At 42.7% G+C, this 15,630-nt stretch overlaps 2 protein-coding genes across 5 annotated transcripts in view; both read right to left on the reverse strand.

The window, feature by feature from the left end:
• Positions 1–15,630, reverse strand: part of LOC310948248 (protocadherin gamma-C5-like) — a gene marked incomplete at its 5' end in the record, with an annotated part of 65,356 nt that overhangs the window by 29,773 nt on the left and 19,953 nt on the right. For 2 of the 4 annotated variants that reach the window (XM_083915306.1, XM_083915303.1), the window contains one exon: positions 406–2,859. The exons of the other annotated variants lie outside the window; for them this stretch is intronic. In XM_083915306.1, coding sequence (XP_083771432.1) covers positions 406–2,859 — 2,454 coding nt within the window. Of the gene's footprint in view, positions 1–405; positions 2,860–15,630 lie in introns of those variants that run through there. 4 annotated transcript variants of the gene reach the window in all.
• LOC310947881 (uncharacterized protein) lies at positions 3,895–10,023 on the reverse strand (the record flags this gene model as incomplete). Its single annotated transcript, XM_083914853.1, has 2 exons — positions 3,895–6,435; positions 7,522–10,023. The coding sequence occupies 2 exons, from the start codon at positions 10,021–10,023 to the stop codon at positions 3,895–3,897; spliced, it is 5,043 nt and encodes a 1,680-aa protein (XP_083770979.1).

Below are 15,630 nucleotides of genomic sequence, written 5' to 3' on the forward strand. Positions count from 1 at the left end.
CTCCCTACAAAAGACATGTGTGAAAGGTTGAAGTCGTTCTTGAAGTTGAAAAAATAACAACTTTTTATCATTTAAATTGAATAAAATAAAACTTGCCACTATCATAATACCAAAGATCATCTCTCATGTGTTTATTTTTTTTATTTAGTGAAAATCGTTTTGGCAATGACGAGTTGTTAAATGATTAAAACTGGGAGGTGTTGCTGAATATACCAAATTCTTGATTGTGCTGTTAACATGAGCATTGATTAAGTGTAGACTTGACAAACACATTACCACAGTGCTCAAACCAGTTTTCAGTTTTTACCAGACGACATCAACATAATAGTATGATAGGTTATTAAAATACTGAATTTTAACAAATCATGATGAGCACATAATAATAATAAACAGTTATCTGCTCACCTGCTGGCTCTCAAAGGTCCAGGTGCTGTCGGGTAAAGACGCATCCAGAACACTGATCACCTCCTTAAAGTCAGTGGTGCTGCTGGGCTTAATCAAAGTGAAATCACTGTACTCTGACATTGGAGACATACAGGACCTGAAGGACTGACTCTGAGACATCATGTCTCCTCCCAGGACCTCCACGTACTTTATAGGTCCATCAGTGTTGAGCTGAATCTGCAGGTTTCTGTTGGGGTTCTTGTAATCATCACAGTCGGTCCGTCTCATGCAGCAACTACCGCTGCTTCTGCTGTTCCTCATGCATTTAACCGCTAAGATGAGAAAAGTCACCAGAGACAGCACGGACACCGAGGCCAGAGAGAGAATCAAATAAAGGGTGATTCTCCCAGTTTTCTTGCTGGGCTCGGACACTTTCTGTCGGAGGTCTAAGATGGGCTCATGGAGGCCGTCCTCCAGCAGGATGGACACCGTGACGGTGGCGGACTGGACCGGTTCCCCGTCGTCCTTGATCTCTATAAGCAGCCTCTGAGAGGAGTCGTCCTGCTCGGACGCAGCGCGTTTAGTCCTCACCTCCCCTGTGTACAGATTGACAGTGAACAGAGAGGCGTCTGTGGCCTCCGCCAGTTTGTAGGAGATCCAGGCGTTATGGCCCGAGTCAGCGTCCACGGCCGTCACCTTAGTAACCAGGTGACCTGCTTTAGCGGAGCGAGGCATCCTCTGATGAGACAGGGAGCCCAGGGCAGCGGAGGAGGGGTAAATAACAGCGGGGGCATTGTCGTTCTGGTCCAGGATAAAAACATGGACGGTGGCGTTGCTGCTGAGAGACGGAGAGCCCTGATCCTTTGCCTGAACCTGAATCTGAAACACCTTCAGTTTCTCATAGTCAAACGAGTGCATGCTGTAGATGCTGCCGTTATCCGAGTTAATGTAAACATAAGATGAGACTGAAACGTCCTGAACTTTAGAGTCCAGTATAGAGTAAGAGATTTTGGCGTTTTCACCAAAATCCAGATCAGATGCTGATACTGAGTACAGTATAGAGCCTGGTACCCCGTTCTCTTTTAAATACACATTATAGGAGGGCTGAGTGAATACAGGAGGGTTGTCATTCACATCTGTGATGCTGACAGGTATAACTTTCTTACTGGACAGAGGAGGAGAGCCTGAATCAGTGGCTGTTATCTCTATTTTATATTCTGAGAAACGCTCTCGGTCTAAAGGACCACTTGTTACCAGTGCATAATTATTAGAAAATGAGGGTTTAAGGTTAAAGGGAGAACGTTTTGGAAGTTGTAACGTTATTTTACCGTTATCATCTGAATCAAGGTCACGGACGCTGAGTAAAGCCACAACTGTCCCACTGCGAGAGTCTTCGGGCACAGAAGTGGGTTTTGAAGTCAGCACAATTTCTGGAGGGTTATCATTAATGTCTAAAACATCCACCTGCACACTGCAGCGACCCTCCATTCTAGGAAATCCTTTGTCTCTTGCACTGATGTCTATTCGATATGAGGCTTGAGTTTCGTGGTCCAGCTGGTTTTTCAAAAATACATCTCCAGTTACAGCATCTATATGAAATAATGACAGCACCGATGGTGGTGTGTGTATACCAAGCGAGTACTCAATTTCTCCATTTGGACCCTCATCTATGTCTGTTGCTTTTGTTGCAATTAGAAATGAGCCATTTGCACCGTTTTCATTAACAGCTATTTTATAAAAAGCATTTTCGAATAATGGTATATTGTCGTTAATATCGAGCACATGTACAGTTATTTTTGAAGTTCCAGACTTGACCGGATTCCCTCCGTCCATAGCAGTAAGAAATAAATTGTGAATGGCTTTTTTCTCACGATCTAATGATTTATTTAACACAAGTTCTGGTATTTTTCGTCCATTTTCAATTTCTTTAACTTTTAAAGTGAAGCAATCATCTTTGCTTAGTGTGTACGTCTTTAATCCGTTACTGCCAACATCGGGATCCTCTGCACTCTCTAAGGGAAAACGCACACCTACACCGGTAGATTCAGCTATTTCTATAAGATGGTCGCTTTTGAGAAAACTAGGAGCATTGTCATTTACGTCTTTTATCTCCACTTCTATCCGATGTAACTGTAGTGGGTTCTCTATTACAACCTGCAGAGGTAGAACACAGCTGGCGCTTTGTCCACATAAAGCCTCTCTGTCTATTTTGTCATTCACCACCAGCTCGCCCTTCCCCGCATCTACACTGAAATACTGTTTACCAGCCTCAGAGGCGACACGCAGCTTACGGTCATAAATCTCAGATAGTCCCAATCCCAGATCTTTGGCTAGATTTCCTACCACAGAGCCCTGATCCAGTTCCTCTGCAATGCTGTAACGCGTTTGTCCGTCTATTGTACTCCATAAGAGAAAGAAATGATGCCACCAAAGCGCTTGCCATCTCCAGTCTCGGTATCCTTTTCTCTTTGTCATCCCCGGTCCGTTACAATACGGCGTTATTTCCCATCGAAATAGTGTTCAGAATAAAGAGGTCTATGTGAAAATCCATCAACGATGAACTTGCTGTGCTCCAAAAATATCCACATTTACGCACCATGAGATGCAAATTACATATGTATTATTTTATCTGAGTGTTTAAATGCATCATCCTCTCGACTCGGGCTCGAAGCAATGTACTGGCTACAGTGTTGAGTATGGATGGGGGAGGGAGTAGATCTCTTTGTACAACTCGTGCTGCTATTGGTGCACAGCATCTACCCTACATCCAATAAGATCCACAGCAATGTGTTCCAGACTCAGCACTGCAGTTCAAAACTCTATGAAATGGCACAATGGGGTGCTGATACCAATGAGCAAATACATACATTTGAGGACTTTTATAAAAATTGCGATATAATATATCTTTATTTCGATTGTTATAATTATAACAATTCATTTAAATTCATTCAAACTGCAACATCTATAATTGTATATACATTAGTGTAGCAGAGTGTCTCAAAACGAAATCCACACTCATATAAAAATTAAATATTAGACTTCCAGTACATGCTAAGATTTTATTTAACCGGTGACAATATCACGAATTACTGACATCAAAAGTATTGTAATTGCTTATTTGCTTCGCTGTTTCAATCAGTCAATCATCCACCCACAAAACCGACTGCCACATGAATCACCACAGAAACTAACGGCAGTCTATTTGTCTGTATGTGTGCTGAAGCAGCATATGACTGTTGTGTTAGTATATGTCAAAACCGTACAAATAGGCACAAACGGCAATAGGCTACGTGAACATTATTTCATTTGGATTAATTTTGATACTGTTACCAAAGAAACATGTTAAGTCACTGTTAAGTCACAAAGTCTAGTTGCTCGTGTGCAGGAATAGCGTTGGTATGACAAAAAAATAATTTAAGTGATAGCCATATTGCTCTCTTATGATAATTATAGAAACATAGACCTGAGTGTGATAATGTTTTAAAATATATGAGTCATATTTTTAAAAAATCATTCGAAGGCAGACAAAAACATGAGACAATTAAGGGAATGTTGCGTGAGTCTGCTCACCTGCTGGCTCTCAAAGGTCCAGGTGCTGTCGGGTAAAGACGCATCCAGAACACTGATCACCTCCTTAAAGTCAGTGGTGCTGCTGGGCTTAATCAGAGTGAAATCACTGTACTCTGACATTGGAGACATACAGGACCTGAAGGACTGACTCTGAGACATCATGTCTCCTCCCAGGACCTCCACGTACTTTATAGGTCCATCAGTGTTGAGCTGAATCTGCAGGTTTCTGTTGGGGTTCTTGTAATCATCACAGTCGGTCCGTCTCATGCAGCAACTACCGCTGCTTCTGCTGTTCCTCATGCATTTAACCGCTAAGATGAGAAAAGTCACCAGAGACAGCACGGACACCGAGGCCAGAGAGAGAATCAAATAAAGGGTGATTCTCCCAGTTTTCCTGCTGGGCTCGGACACTTTCTGTCGGAGGTCTAAGATGGGCTCATGGAGGCCGTCCTCCAGCAGGATGGACACCGTGACGGTGGCGGACTGAACCGGTTCCCCGTCGTCCTTGATCTCTATAAGCAGCCTCTGAGAGGAGTCGTCCTGCTCGGACGCAGCGCGTTTAGTCCTCACCTCCCCTGTGTACAGATTGACAGTGAACAGAGAGGCGTCTGTGGCCTCCGCCAGTTTGTAGGAGATCCAGGCGTTATGGCCCGAGTCAGCGTCCACGGCCGTCACCTTAGTAACCAGGTGACCCGCTTTAGCGGAGCGAGGCATCCTCTGATGAGACAGGGAGCCCAGGGCAGCGGAGGAGGGGTAAATAACAGCGGGGGCATTGTCGTTCTGGTCCAGGATAAAAACGTGGACGGTGGCGTTGCTGCTGAGAGACGGAGAGCCCTGATCCTTTGCCTGAACCTGAATCTGAAACACCTTCAGTTTCTCATAGTCAAACGAGTGCATGCTGTAGATGCTGCCGTTATCCGAGTTAATGTAAACATAAGATGAGACTGAAACGTCCTGAACTTTAGAGTCCAGAATAGAGTAAGAGATTTTGGCGTTTTCACCAAAATCCAAGTCAGATGCTGATACTGAGTACAGTATAGAGCCTGGTACCCCATTCTCTTTTAAATACACATTATAGGAGGGCTGAGTGAATACAGGAGGGTTGTCATTCACATCAGTGATGCTGACAGGTATAACTTTCTTACTGGACAGAGGAGGAGAGCCTGAATCAGTGGCTGTTATCTCTATTTTATATTCTGAGAAACGCTCTCTGTCTAAAGGCCCGCTGGTCACCAGTTCGTAATTGTTAGAGAACGATGGTTTCAGAGTGAAAGGAGATAGTTTGGGAAGCTGTAACTTAACTTTACCGTTATTACCAGAGTCAAGGTCTCGTGCACTGATCAAAGCAACTACTGTGCCACTTGGTGCGTCTTCGCGTACAGGACTAGGTTTTGAAGTGAGCACAATTTCTGGAGCATTATCATTTATGTCCTCTACGTCCAATTGTACACGACAGTTACCCTCCATTTCGGGAATGCCTTTGTCTTTAGCAGTTATATCGATAAGGTAGGATTTAGAAATCTCATAATCTAATGCTCCTTTTAATATAATTTCTCCGGTTATATCATTCATATCAAATGTTGATAACACAAAGTCTGGAGTGCGGGACCCAAAATAATATTTAACTTCACCATTAAGACCATCGTCGGAATCTGTTGCTTTCAGCTTGATTACAAATGTTCCTTTGGTGCTGTTCTCCTTTAAAGACACTTTGTACTCATTTTCATTGAATACCGGGAAATTGTCGTTAATATCAAGTACATTAATAATAATGTTGCAGGTTCCCGATTTGACAGGGTTTCCTCCATCTAATGCTGTTAACAGCAGTTGATGGCGAGCATTCTTTTCTCTGTCTAATGGCTTTTCTAATACCAATTCCGGGACAGCTTTACCGTTTTTTGTGTCTTTAAATTTGAGAGAAAAATATTCGTTTTTGCTCAGTGAGTAGGTTTTCAAAGAGTTGCTTCCGACATCAGGGTCCTCCGCACTCTCCAACGGAAAACGTTTGTCAAGTGCAACCGATTCTGGTATTTTAAGGTTAATCTCTTGTGTAAGAAAACTAGGAGAATTGTCATTTATGTCTCTTATTTCCACTTCAATTCGATGAGACTGCAAGGGTTTTTCAACAACTACCTGCAGAGGCAACACACAGCTGGCGCTTTGTCCACATAAAGCCTCTCTGTCTATTCTGTCATTCACCACCAGCTCGCCCTTTCCCGCATCTACACTGAAATACTGCTTATCAGCCTCAGAGGCGACATGCATCTTACGGTCGAAAATGTCAGATAGTCCCAAACCCAGATCTTTGGCTAAATTTCCTACCACAGAGCCCTGTTTTAGTTCCTCCGGGATGCTGTAACGTGTTTGTCCGGATATTGTACTCCATAAGAGAAAGAAATGATGCCACCAAAGCGCATGCAATCTCCAGTCTCGATATCCTATTGTCTTTGTCATCCCCGGTCCGTTAGAATGATGCATTGAGTTTATGAAAAAAAATGATGGTTACCATCCATTGCCATAAAGCATTAATCCAAAGCAGAGATCAAAACCGACTCATACCGAAAAATAAATAAAGATTTTCCTATATTTAAATCCCGATAAGGGCATCATTCCCTCTTGTCCAGCTCCGTGCAATGTAAGCGTGTATAGTGCTGAAGCTGCATGGGGGAGGGAGTAGATCTCTTTGTACAGTTCGGAATCCTATTGGAGGACCATATCCAGCCCTACCATCCAATAAGAAGGGAGTGGGCAGTGCTTTTAGAGACACAGCAAAACAATGCCTCTATGCATAAAATAAATTACAACACGCCGGCTGTTAAACGTTGCAAAAAATGTTAATGAATAAAATTAAAAATTTTATTGTGAAAATACCCCCACTGTATGCATTATGGTTATCTTAACTTCTGATAAAAACAAACTATTTTTGTGATTTGAATTCGAAAAAAAAGTGATTGTATTGCGGTTTCTCAAAGCAATAGGGAGCTTATTGAAGGTGTCGCTGTCCACCTTTTTGGTGCTGAAAAAAAATGCCAATTATACACATATGAAGGGATCAGTCTAACATCCCAAAATGCAGTACCATGCAAACAGAGCTAACTATCAAATCTGAACGTTGACAAGTCCTTTGAAGCAGGAACACATATGAAACAGGGTGAAACGTTTAAAGTAATAATACAAACATAATGTATACGAGCATCAGAGGTCCAGCATGTTGAGGTTATGTTTGGTTGACTAAGATGACTGGGTTGAAATTTGGACGACATAATTAGCTTCTCAATCTTGTTTGCAACATCAGGCAGGCAATGATGACTGAATTAAATCATATTACACGAATGGCTGATATGAGTGTGGACTACGTGTCGGATAGCCAAGAAGAAATATCAACAGATAGCAAACTACCATGTTTAGTTCATGAACGCAGGTTAAATGAGAAAATTAGGAGAAAAAAGTTTTGTGACTGATTAAAAGACATGAAAACATCACGTCATCAAAGGCCAGTATAACCATCAAATTTCACAAAAAAATGTTTACAGCGATAAACAAACAAACAAAAAAATAAAATCACACATAAGGTCTCCAAAGTTTCCTGCTCACCTGCTGGCTCTCAAAGGTCCAGGTGCTGTCGGGTAAAGACGCATCCAGAACACTGATCACCTCCTTAAAGTCAGTGGTGCTGCTGGGCTTAATCAGAGTGAAATCACTGTACTCTGACATCGGAGACATACAGGACCTGAAGGACTGACTCTGAGACATCATGTCTCCTCCCAGGACCTCCACGTACTTTATAGGTCCATCAGTGTTGAGCTGAATCTGCAGGTTTCTGTTGGGGTTCTTGTAATCATCACAGTCGGTCCGTCTCATGCAGCAACTACCGCTGCTTCTGCTGTTCCTCATGCATTTAACCGCTAAGATGAGAAAAGTGACCAGAGACAGCACGGACACCGAGGCCAGAGAGAGAATCAAATAAAGGGTGATTCTCCCAGTTTTCTTGCTGGGCTCGGACACTTTCTGTCGGAGGTCTAAGATGGGCTCATGGAGGCCGTCCTCCAGCAGGATGGACACCGTGACGGTGGCGGACTGGACCGGTTCCCCGTCGTCCTTGATCTCTATAAGCAGCCTCTGAGAGGAGTCGTCCTGCTCGGACGCAGCACGTTTAGTCCTCACCTCCCCTGTGTACAGATTGACAGTGAACAGAGAGGCGTCTGTGGCCTCCGCCAGTTTGTAGGAGATCCAGGCGTTATGGCCCGAGTCAGCGTCCACGGCCGTCACCTTAGTAACCAGGTGACCTGCTTTAGCGGAGCGAGGCATCCTCTGATGAGACAGGGAGCCCAGGGCAGCGGAGGAGGGGTAAATAACAGCGGGGGCATTGTCGTTCTGGTCCAGGACAAAAACGTGGACGGTGGCGTTGCTGCTGAGAGACGGGGAGCCCTGATCCTTTGCCTGAACCTGAATCTGAAACACCTTCAGTTTCTCATAGTCAAACGAGTGCATGCTGTAGATGCTGCCGTTATCCGAGTTAATGTAAACATAAGATGAGACAGAAACGTCCTGAACTTTAGAATCCAGAATAGAATAAGAGATTTTGGCGTTTTCACCAAAATCCAGGTCAGATGCCGATACTGAGTACAGTATAGAGCCTGGTACCCCATTCTCTTTTAAATACACATTATAGGAGGGCTGAGTGAATATTGGAGGATTGTCATTCACATCAGTGATGCTGACAGGTATAACTTTCTTACTGGACAGAGGGGGAGAGCCTGAATCAGTGGCTGTTATCTCTATTTTATATTCTGAGAAACGCTCTCTGTCTAAAGCACCACTGGTAACCAGTGCATAATTATTAGAAAACGATGGCTTTAGAGCAAATGGAGATTTCCCAGGGAGCTGTAATGATACTTTACCATTAACCCCGGAGTCAAGGTCTCGGGCACTGAGCAAAGCTACTACGGTGCCATTAGGCGAGTCTTCGCGCACTGGCTTTGGATGAGAAGTGAGTATTATCTCTGGGGCATTATCGTTAACATCTAAAACTTCAACATGCACTGTACAATGCCCCTCCATCCTGGGCATCCCTTTATCTTTAGCACTTATGTCTAATTCAAAATTTGCAGTTGCTTCGAAATCTAGTTTTCCCTTGAGAAATATTGTTCCCGATCCATGATCAATACTAAAAACTGAGAGAACAGCATCTGATGTGTGCGCTCCAAACGCGTATTCTATCTCGCCGTTTTGACCATCGTCCATGTCTGACGCTTTTGTTTGGACTATTAATGCGCCCTCAACAGCATTTTCATTGATAGATACTTTGTACAACGTTTTCTCAAAAGCCGGAACATTATCGTTGATATCAAGGACTGTAATAGAGAGCTGCGCGGTTCCTGATCTCACAGGGTTTCCTCCATCTAGAGCTGTCAATAAAAGCTTATGAACAGCCTTTTTCTCTCTATCTAAATTTTTTACTAAAATCAATTCAGGGACTTTCCGTCCACCGGCAACTTCTTTGACTCGAATATTAAAACATTCGTCTTTACTGAGAGTGTATGACTTCAATGAATTACTGCTAACATCTGGGTCTATGGCGCTTTCTAATGGAAAACGAACCCCCAAACCCGTGGATTCCGCAACCTCCAATGTGATATCATTTGATGTAAATCTAGGTGCATTATCATTAATGTCTTGTATTTCTACCTCAACACGAAAAAGTTGTAACGGGTCTTCAATTACAACCTGCAGAGGAAGAACACAGCTGGCGCTTTGTCCACATAAAGCCTCTCTGTCTATTCTGTCATTCACCACCAGCTCGCCCTTCCCCGCATCCACATTAAAATACTGCTTACCAGCCTCAGAGGCGACACGCAGCTTACGGTCAAAAATTTCTGATAGTCCCAAACCCAGATCCTTGGCGAGATTTCCTACCACAGAGCCCTGTTTTAGTTCCTCTGGGATGCTGTAACGAGTCTGTCCGTTTATTATACTCCATAAGAGAAAGAAATGATGCCACCAAAGCGCCTGCCATCTCCAGTCTCGGTATCCTATTGTCTTTGTCATCCTTGGTCCGCTATAACACATGAATGCCAATCGACATATTGTATAGAACAAGGCTGAAATCCATCATCGCAGGTATTTTTCCAAAAGAAGATTTCCAACAATACTGAGCATGGTTGTATGCTGATTTATATATATTTCGTATTGTAAAATACGAGCTCATTGCTCTCTCTCATCTAGCTCGTTGCAATGTAAGCGTTACAGCACTGAGGCTGCATGGGGGCAGGGACTAGATTGCTTTGTACAGTTCTGAATCCTATTGGTGCACAGTATCCACCTCTACCATCCAATGAGAGGGAAACTGATCGACACTCTTAAAGTGGCAGCATATATTCTCTTTGTGCCCCTTCACTTCAAGCAAAAGCAATTATGTATAACATTTTGAGTCATGGTATGTAAACATATGTAAAGGTAACGTGTAGTTAAGAATAAATAAATAAAGAAAGAAAGAAAGAAAGAAAGAAACAAAGAACGGACAGGAAATAAGCCTTGCTAAGGCGTTATCCATAGTGAGAAGATTTGTTTAACAAACAGTGTTTGAGAAGAAAAAAACTGGAAGGGGTATCAGCCACAGATGCACAACACACACGTTCTCGCCTTTCTAAATGTATTCCACAGAGTGCTGTCCACCTTCGTGGTGCTGAACCGTTCAGAAATGGCTACTATGGAAATGTGAGCGTGTGAGACTATATTGAACGACAATATTTAAACTATTTCCAAACACAGTCTTGCCTATATATATGTAAAGACAGACATACAGACATACAGATCTACAAGTGTTAAGTTCCTCAATATATAAAACTTATTTTTTTGTTTTTCTCACCTGCTGGCTCTCAAAGGTCCAGGTGCTGTCGGGTAAAGACGCATCCAGAACACTGATCACCTCCTTAAAGTCAGTGGTGCTGCTGGGCTTAATCAAAGTGAAATCACTGTACTCTGACATTGGAGACATACAGGACCTGAAGGACTGACTCTGAGACATCATGTCTCCTCCCAGGACCTCCACGTACTTTATAGGTCCATCAGTGTTGAGCTGAATCTGCAGGTTTCTGTTGGGGTTCTTGTAATCATCACAGTCGGTCCGTCTCATGCAGCAACTACCGCTGCTTCTGCTGTTCCTCATGCATTTAACCGCTAAGATGAGAAAAGTCACCAGAGACAGCACGGACACCGATGCCAGAGAGAGAATCAAATAAAGGGTGATTCTCCCGGTTTTCTTGCTGGGCTCGGACACTTTCTGTCGGAGGTCTAAGATGGGCTCATGGAGGCCGTCCTCCAGCAGGATGGACACCGTGACGGTGGCGGACTGGACCGGTTCCCCGTCGTCCTTGATCTCTATAAGCAGCCTCTGAGAGGAGTCGTCCTGCTCGGACGCAGCGCGTTTAGTCCTCACCTCCCCTGTGTACAGATTGACAGTGAACAGAGAGGCGTCTGTGGCCTCCGCCAGTTTGTAGGAGATCCAGGCGTTATGGCCCGAGTCAGCGTCCACGGCCGTCACCTTAGTAACCAGGTGACCTGCTTTAGCGGAGCGAGGCATCCTCTGATGAGACAGGGAGCCCAGGGCAGCGGAGGAGGGGTAAATAACAGCGGGGGCGTTGTCGTTCTGGTCCAGGATAAAAACGTGGACGGTGGCGTTGCTGCTGAGAGACGGGGATCCCTGATCCTTTGCCTGAACCTGAATCTGAAACACCTTCAGTTTCTCATAGTCAAACGAGTGCATGCTGTAGATGCTGCCGTTATCCGAGTTAATGTAAATATAAGATGAGACAGAGACGTCCTGAACTTTAGAGTCCAAGATTGAGAAGGAAATCTTGGCGTTGTCACCCAAATCAGGATCAGTTGCCGACACTGAGCACAAAATTTTCCCAGGAGCATTGTTCTCTTTTACATAAACGACATAAGACGGCTGAGAGAAAACTGGTGGGTTGTCATTCACATCTAATAATGCAACGAGTATTGTCTTTTCACTCGATAATGGGGGCTTTCCCGAATCAGTAGCACTTATTTTTACACTATACTGGCTATTTTTTTCACGGTCAAGTGGCCCATTCGTCACTAATGAGTAATGGTTAGAGAACGAAGGATTTAACTTGAAGGGGGATTTGGAAGACACGCTTAACGTAACCTTACCATTGTCACCCGAGTCTGGGTCTTTTGCACTTATCAATGCAATAACTGTTCCAATTGCAGAGTCTTCTGGGACAGGTGTTGTTAAAGACGTCACAATTATTTCAGGAATATTGTCGTTAATGTCAACTATTTTAATTTCGACGCCACAATGCCCATCCATCTCAGGGTTGCCTTTGTCTTTAGCAGTAATGTCAAATCTATGTATAGCGTTAGTTTCGTGGTCTAAAACTCCTTTCACAATAACAGCTCCAGTGGATGGTTTAATGTCAAATAATGATAAAATCAGATCTGAAGTTTGCTCTGCAAACAAATATTCAATTTCTCCATTTAGTCCTTCGTCTGCATCTGTGGCTTTAACATGCAGTATTTCAGTTCCCGGTGTTGCCTTTTCACTGACATTAGCCTCGTATATCTGTTTTTCAAACTGCGGAGCATTATCATTGTTGTCAAGTACTATAACTGTAATTTCGGATGTCCCTGACCGCACCGGATCTCCACCATCTAAAGCGGTGAGGATGAGATTGTGTACAGGCAGCTTTTCTCGATCAAGAGGTTTTTCGAGGATCAGTTCAGGGATTTTTCTACCGTCTTTATGGTTTTTAACCGTCAATTTGAAATTGTCATTTTTGCTTATGAGGTAGGAGCGTACAGAATTAGTGCCGACATCAGGATCCTGTGCACTTTCCAGGGGAAATCGCGCGCCTGGATTAACCAGCTCTGCAATTTTCACCACTTTCGCTTTAGTAATAAAACTAGGAGAATTATCGTTTGTATCCTGTATTTCAATTTCGACTCGATGCAGCTGTAGGGGGTTATCTATGACTAGTTCCAGAGGCAACACACATGACGGTCTTTGTCCACACAGTTCCTCCCTATCTATCCTATCAATCACCACCAGTTCTCCCTTCCCCAAGTCCACACTAAAATACTGCTTACCAGCTTCCGAGGTTATCCGCAATTTACGTCGGTACAGTTCAGACACAACCAAACCCAAATCTTTGGCTAGATTTCCTACCACAGAGCCCTGTTTCAGTTCCTCCGGGATGCTGTAGCGAGTCTGTCCGTCTATCGTACTCCACAAGAGAAAGAAATGATGCCACCACAAAAGCACCTGCCATACAGGAAATTTGTTCCACATTATTCCTCGTTCCATAAATCCCATATCTTTTCACTCCAATCCCAACTTCTTAACCGATTAAGTGTAGAAGGTCTATGATCCGATGTAGATGCGTCCTCATACATAACAGAGATAGTCATGCTTTGTGTCTGCACATGCATCCCTCCCGTCCTGTGCAGAACATTGTAAGGGTTAAGGCGTTGAAGCTACTCGGTGAGAAGGAGTAGATCTCTTTGTACAGCTCTGAGTTTCATTGGTGCACAGAGTATACCTATGTCCACCAATAGTGGCGTCAGTAAGCATGTACAGAACAGTGACGTAAGAGTATCATCCATAGAAAGAGCATCTTGGGTATTGTGACTACCGTATGAAATATCATATGCCTGCCCATTTAACAGTCAGCTATTACCTTTTTAAACATTTTCCAGTTGAAGATAATAACAAATGTGAAGACCATATAACAATATTTTTTTGATAAAGACTGTAGAAAATAGATGACTAAATACTGTATTCTATAAATCACTGAATGGCTGATGATTACATGGTCACTCTTGTAATACTTCATCAATCCATAATCTGTCCTCTTGCCTCTCTATGTACCTGCAAGCATGCACATGCCTTTGTGGCTGACAAGGCTCTTCGTTGCCTTCCTGTGGCCAGAGAAAGCCAATGCAGCCTGTATACGTAATGGCGTACCCATTGCTCTCCACAGCCTCGGAGACATAATCCTGTCAGCATGTAACGTAAAATACCCGTATGGAGGTCTGTAGAGCAAATGAAAAGGGAGGGGCAGCGCATATGGTGTAGGAAGGCATTCTCTCTCTCTCTCTCTGTTTGAATGCGTCAGTAAGGCAGCAATTCAGCACCTTGGAAAGCGACAATGATAACATAGTTCCATATACTGTAGTTTTCCTTTTGTACACTCTCTAAACTTGTTTTTAGATGTTTGATCACCGCTGACATTGAAATAATTCTAAAATCCATGCACCATAAATAAAAAAACTCAAAACACGTAAATTCATATGAAAACATACACTCAATAAATAGGTATGTGTAGCATCATCTGCTCTAAATGGAGGTGAGCGACAGAGGGAGATATAGAGGCAGTGCCAGCGTGAGAGAGCGAGAGGGAGGGGGAGAGCGCCCGAGCTGTTTTCAGCACCACACGAGTGGACAGCGCCACACAGGCGGCCAACTGCTGCTGCTGCATGCTGCTGGAGAGGCACAGTGCCTCACAGGCTCTCAATGAAGACAGCAGGCAGCCAGGAAAATAAAACATTGACTTTCTAACAATTCTTCTCACAGAATACAAGAACAAAATACAGGAGTAGATCTTCCAGAACACACCTATTTGAATTTTACCACTGCAAACACAGGGCATCAAAATATAAACGTAAATACAAAAGTAAAATAACTAGGTCAGGAATGCACACACTCAAAAATGGAGGTAAAAGACAAGAACATTTCTGTACTTACATGTACACTTCTTAAGAATGTTCCCTCAAAAGTACAATAATGGTCTTTAAGAGGCTAGAAGTGTACCTTTTGACAAACAAAAAGGGTACAAAGTGATTTAAAACAAAATTAAGTACACATTTGTACCATTTCAACCCTTTAAATGTATTATTAGTACTAATATTAGTAGTAGACTAGTAGTATAATGATAGTTATGGTATTTGAAACTATTATTATCATTATTATTATTATTAATATTATTAGGATGATTGTTAGCCTCTCTGATTATTGTCGCAATTTCTACAAAGGTTGCTAATTCTCAGCTCAATGTGAAACACGAGACTGCTTTGTTCTGCAAAGTGGTTTAATTCTCTGCCCAGTTTTCACAATAACAGCCTCAGTTCGTCTTCAGTCTGAACACAGTGGTTTGTTTTGAGCTCAGTCAGTTTGGAAAAGCTTTAAAAAAACTAGTTATGATCCCTGGGTTTTGTAAAAACAAAATATATTCCTCGTGTTTATATTATTTAACTTTTTTGACTTTTCTTAATCTATTTTAATATTTTATAGTTTTATTGTTATAGTTTTATTTTGCCAAATCTTATTATTAGTTGTTTATTTTGCTTTTATTCTTTTTATTTTATTTTATTTGTCTGTGTTGGTTTAATCTTGCTTCGTGAAGCACTTTGGCCTGCATGTTTGTATGAAAGATGCAACATAAATGAAGTTGAGTTCAGTTAAGTTGTTCTGAAATCACTGTAAATCCAGATACTGGCTTTTATTAGATGGTAAATAAACACACTGCAACATTAAATGTGATCATAATCAAATCGGCAAGCAATATATTCCCCCAACATAGCAAAATGGTTGTCAAGCAATAGTTTTTCCCATTTTCCCAACATTAAGTTTGTACCATTTCAACTCTAAGGGTA

This window comes from Echiichthys vipera (genome assembly GCF_963691815.1).
Source record: "Echiichthys vipera genome assembly, chromosome: 6".
NCBI classification, from domain to species: Eukaryota; Metazoa; Chordata; class Actinopteri; order Perciformes; family Trachinidae; genus Echiichthys; species Echiichthys vipera.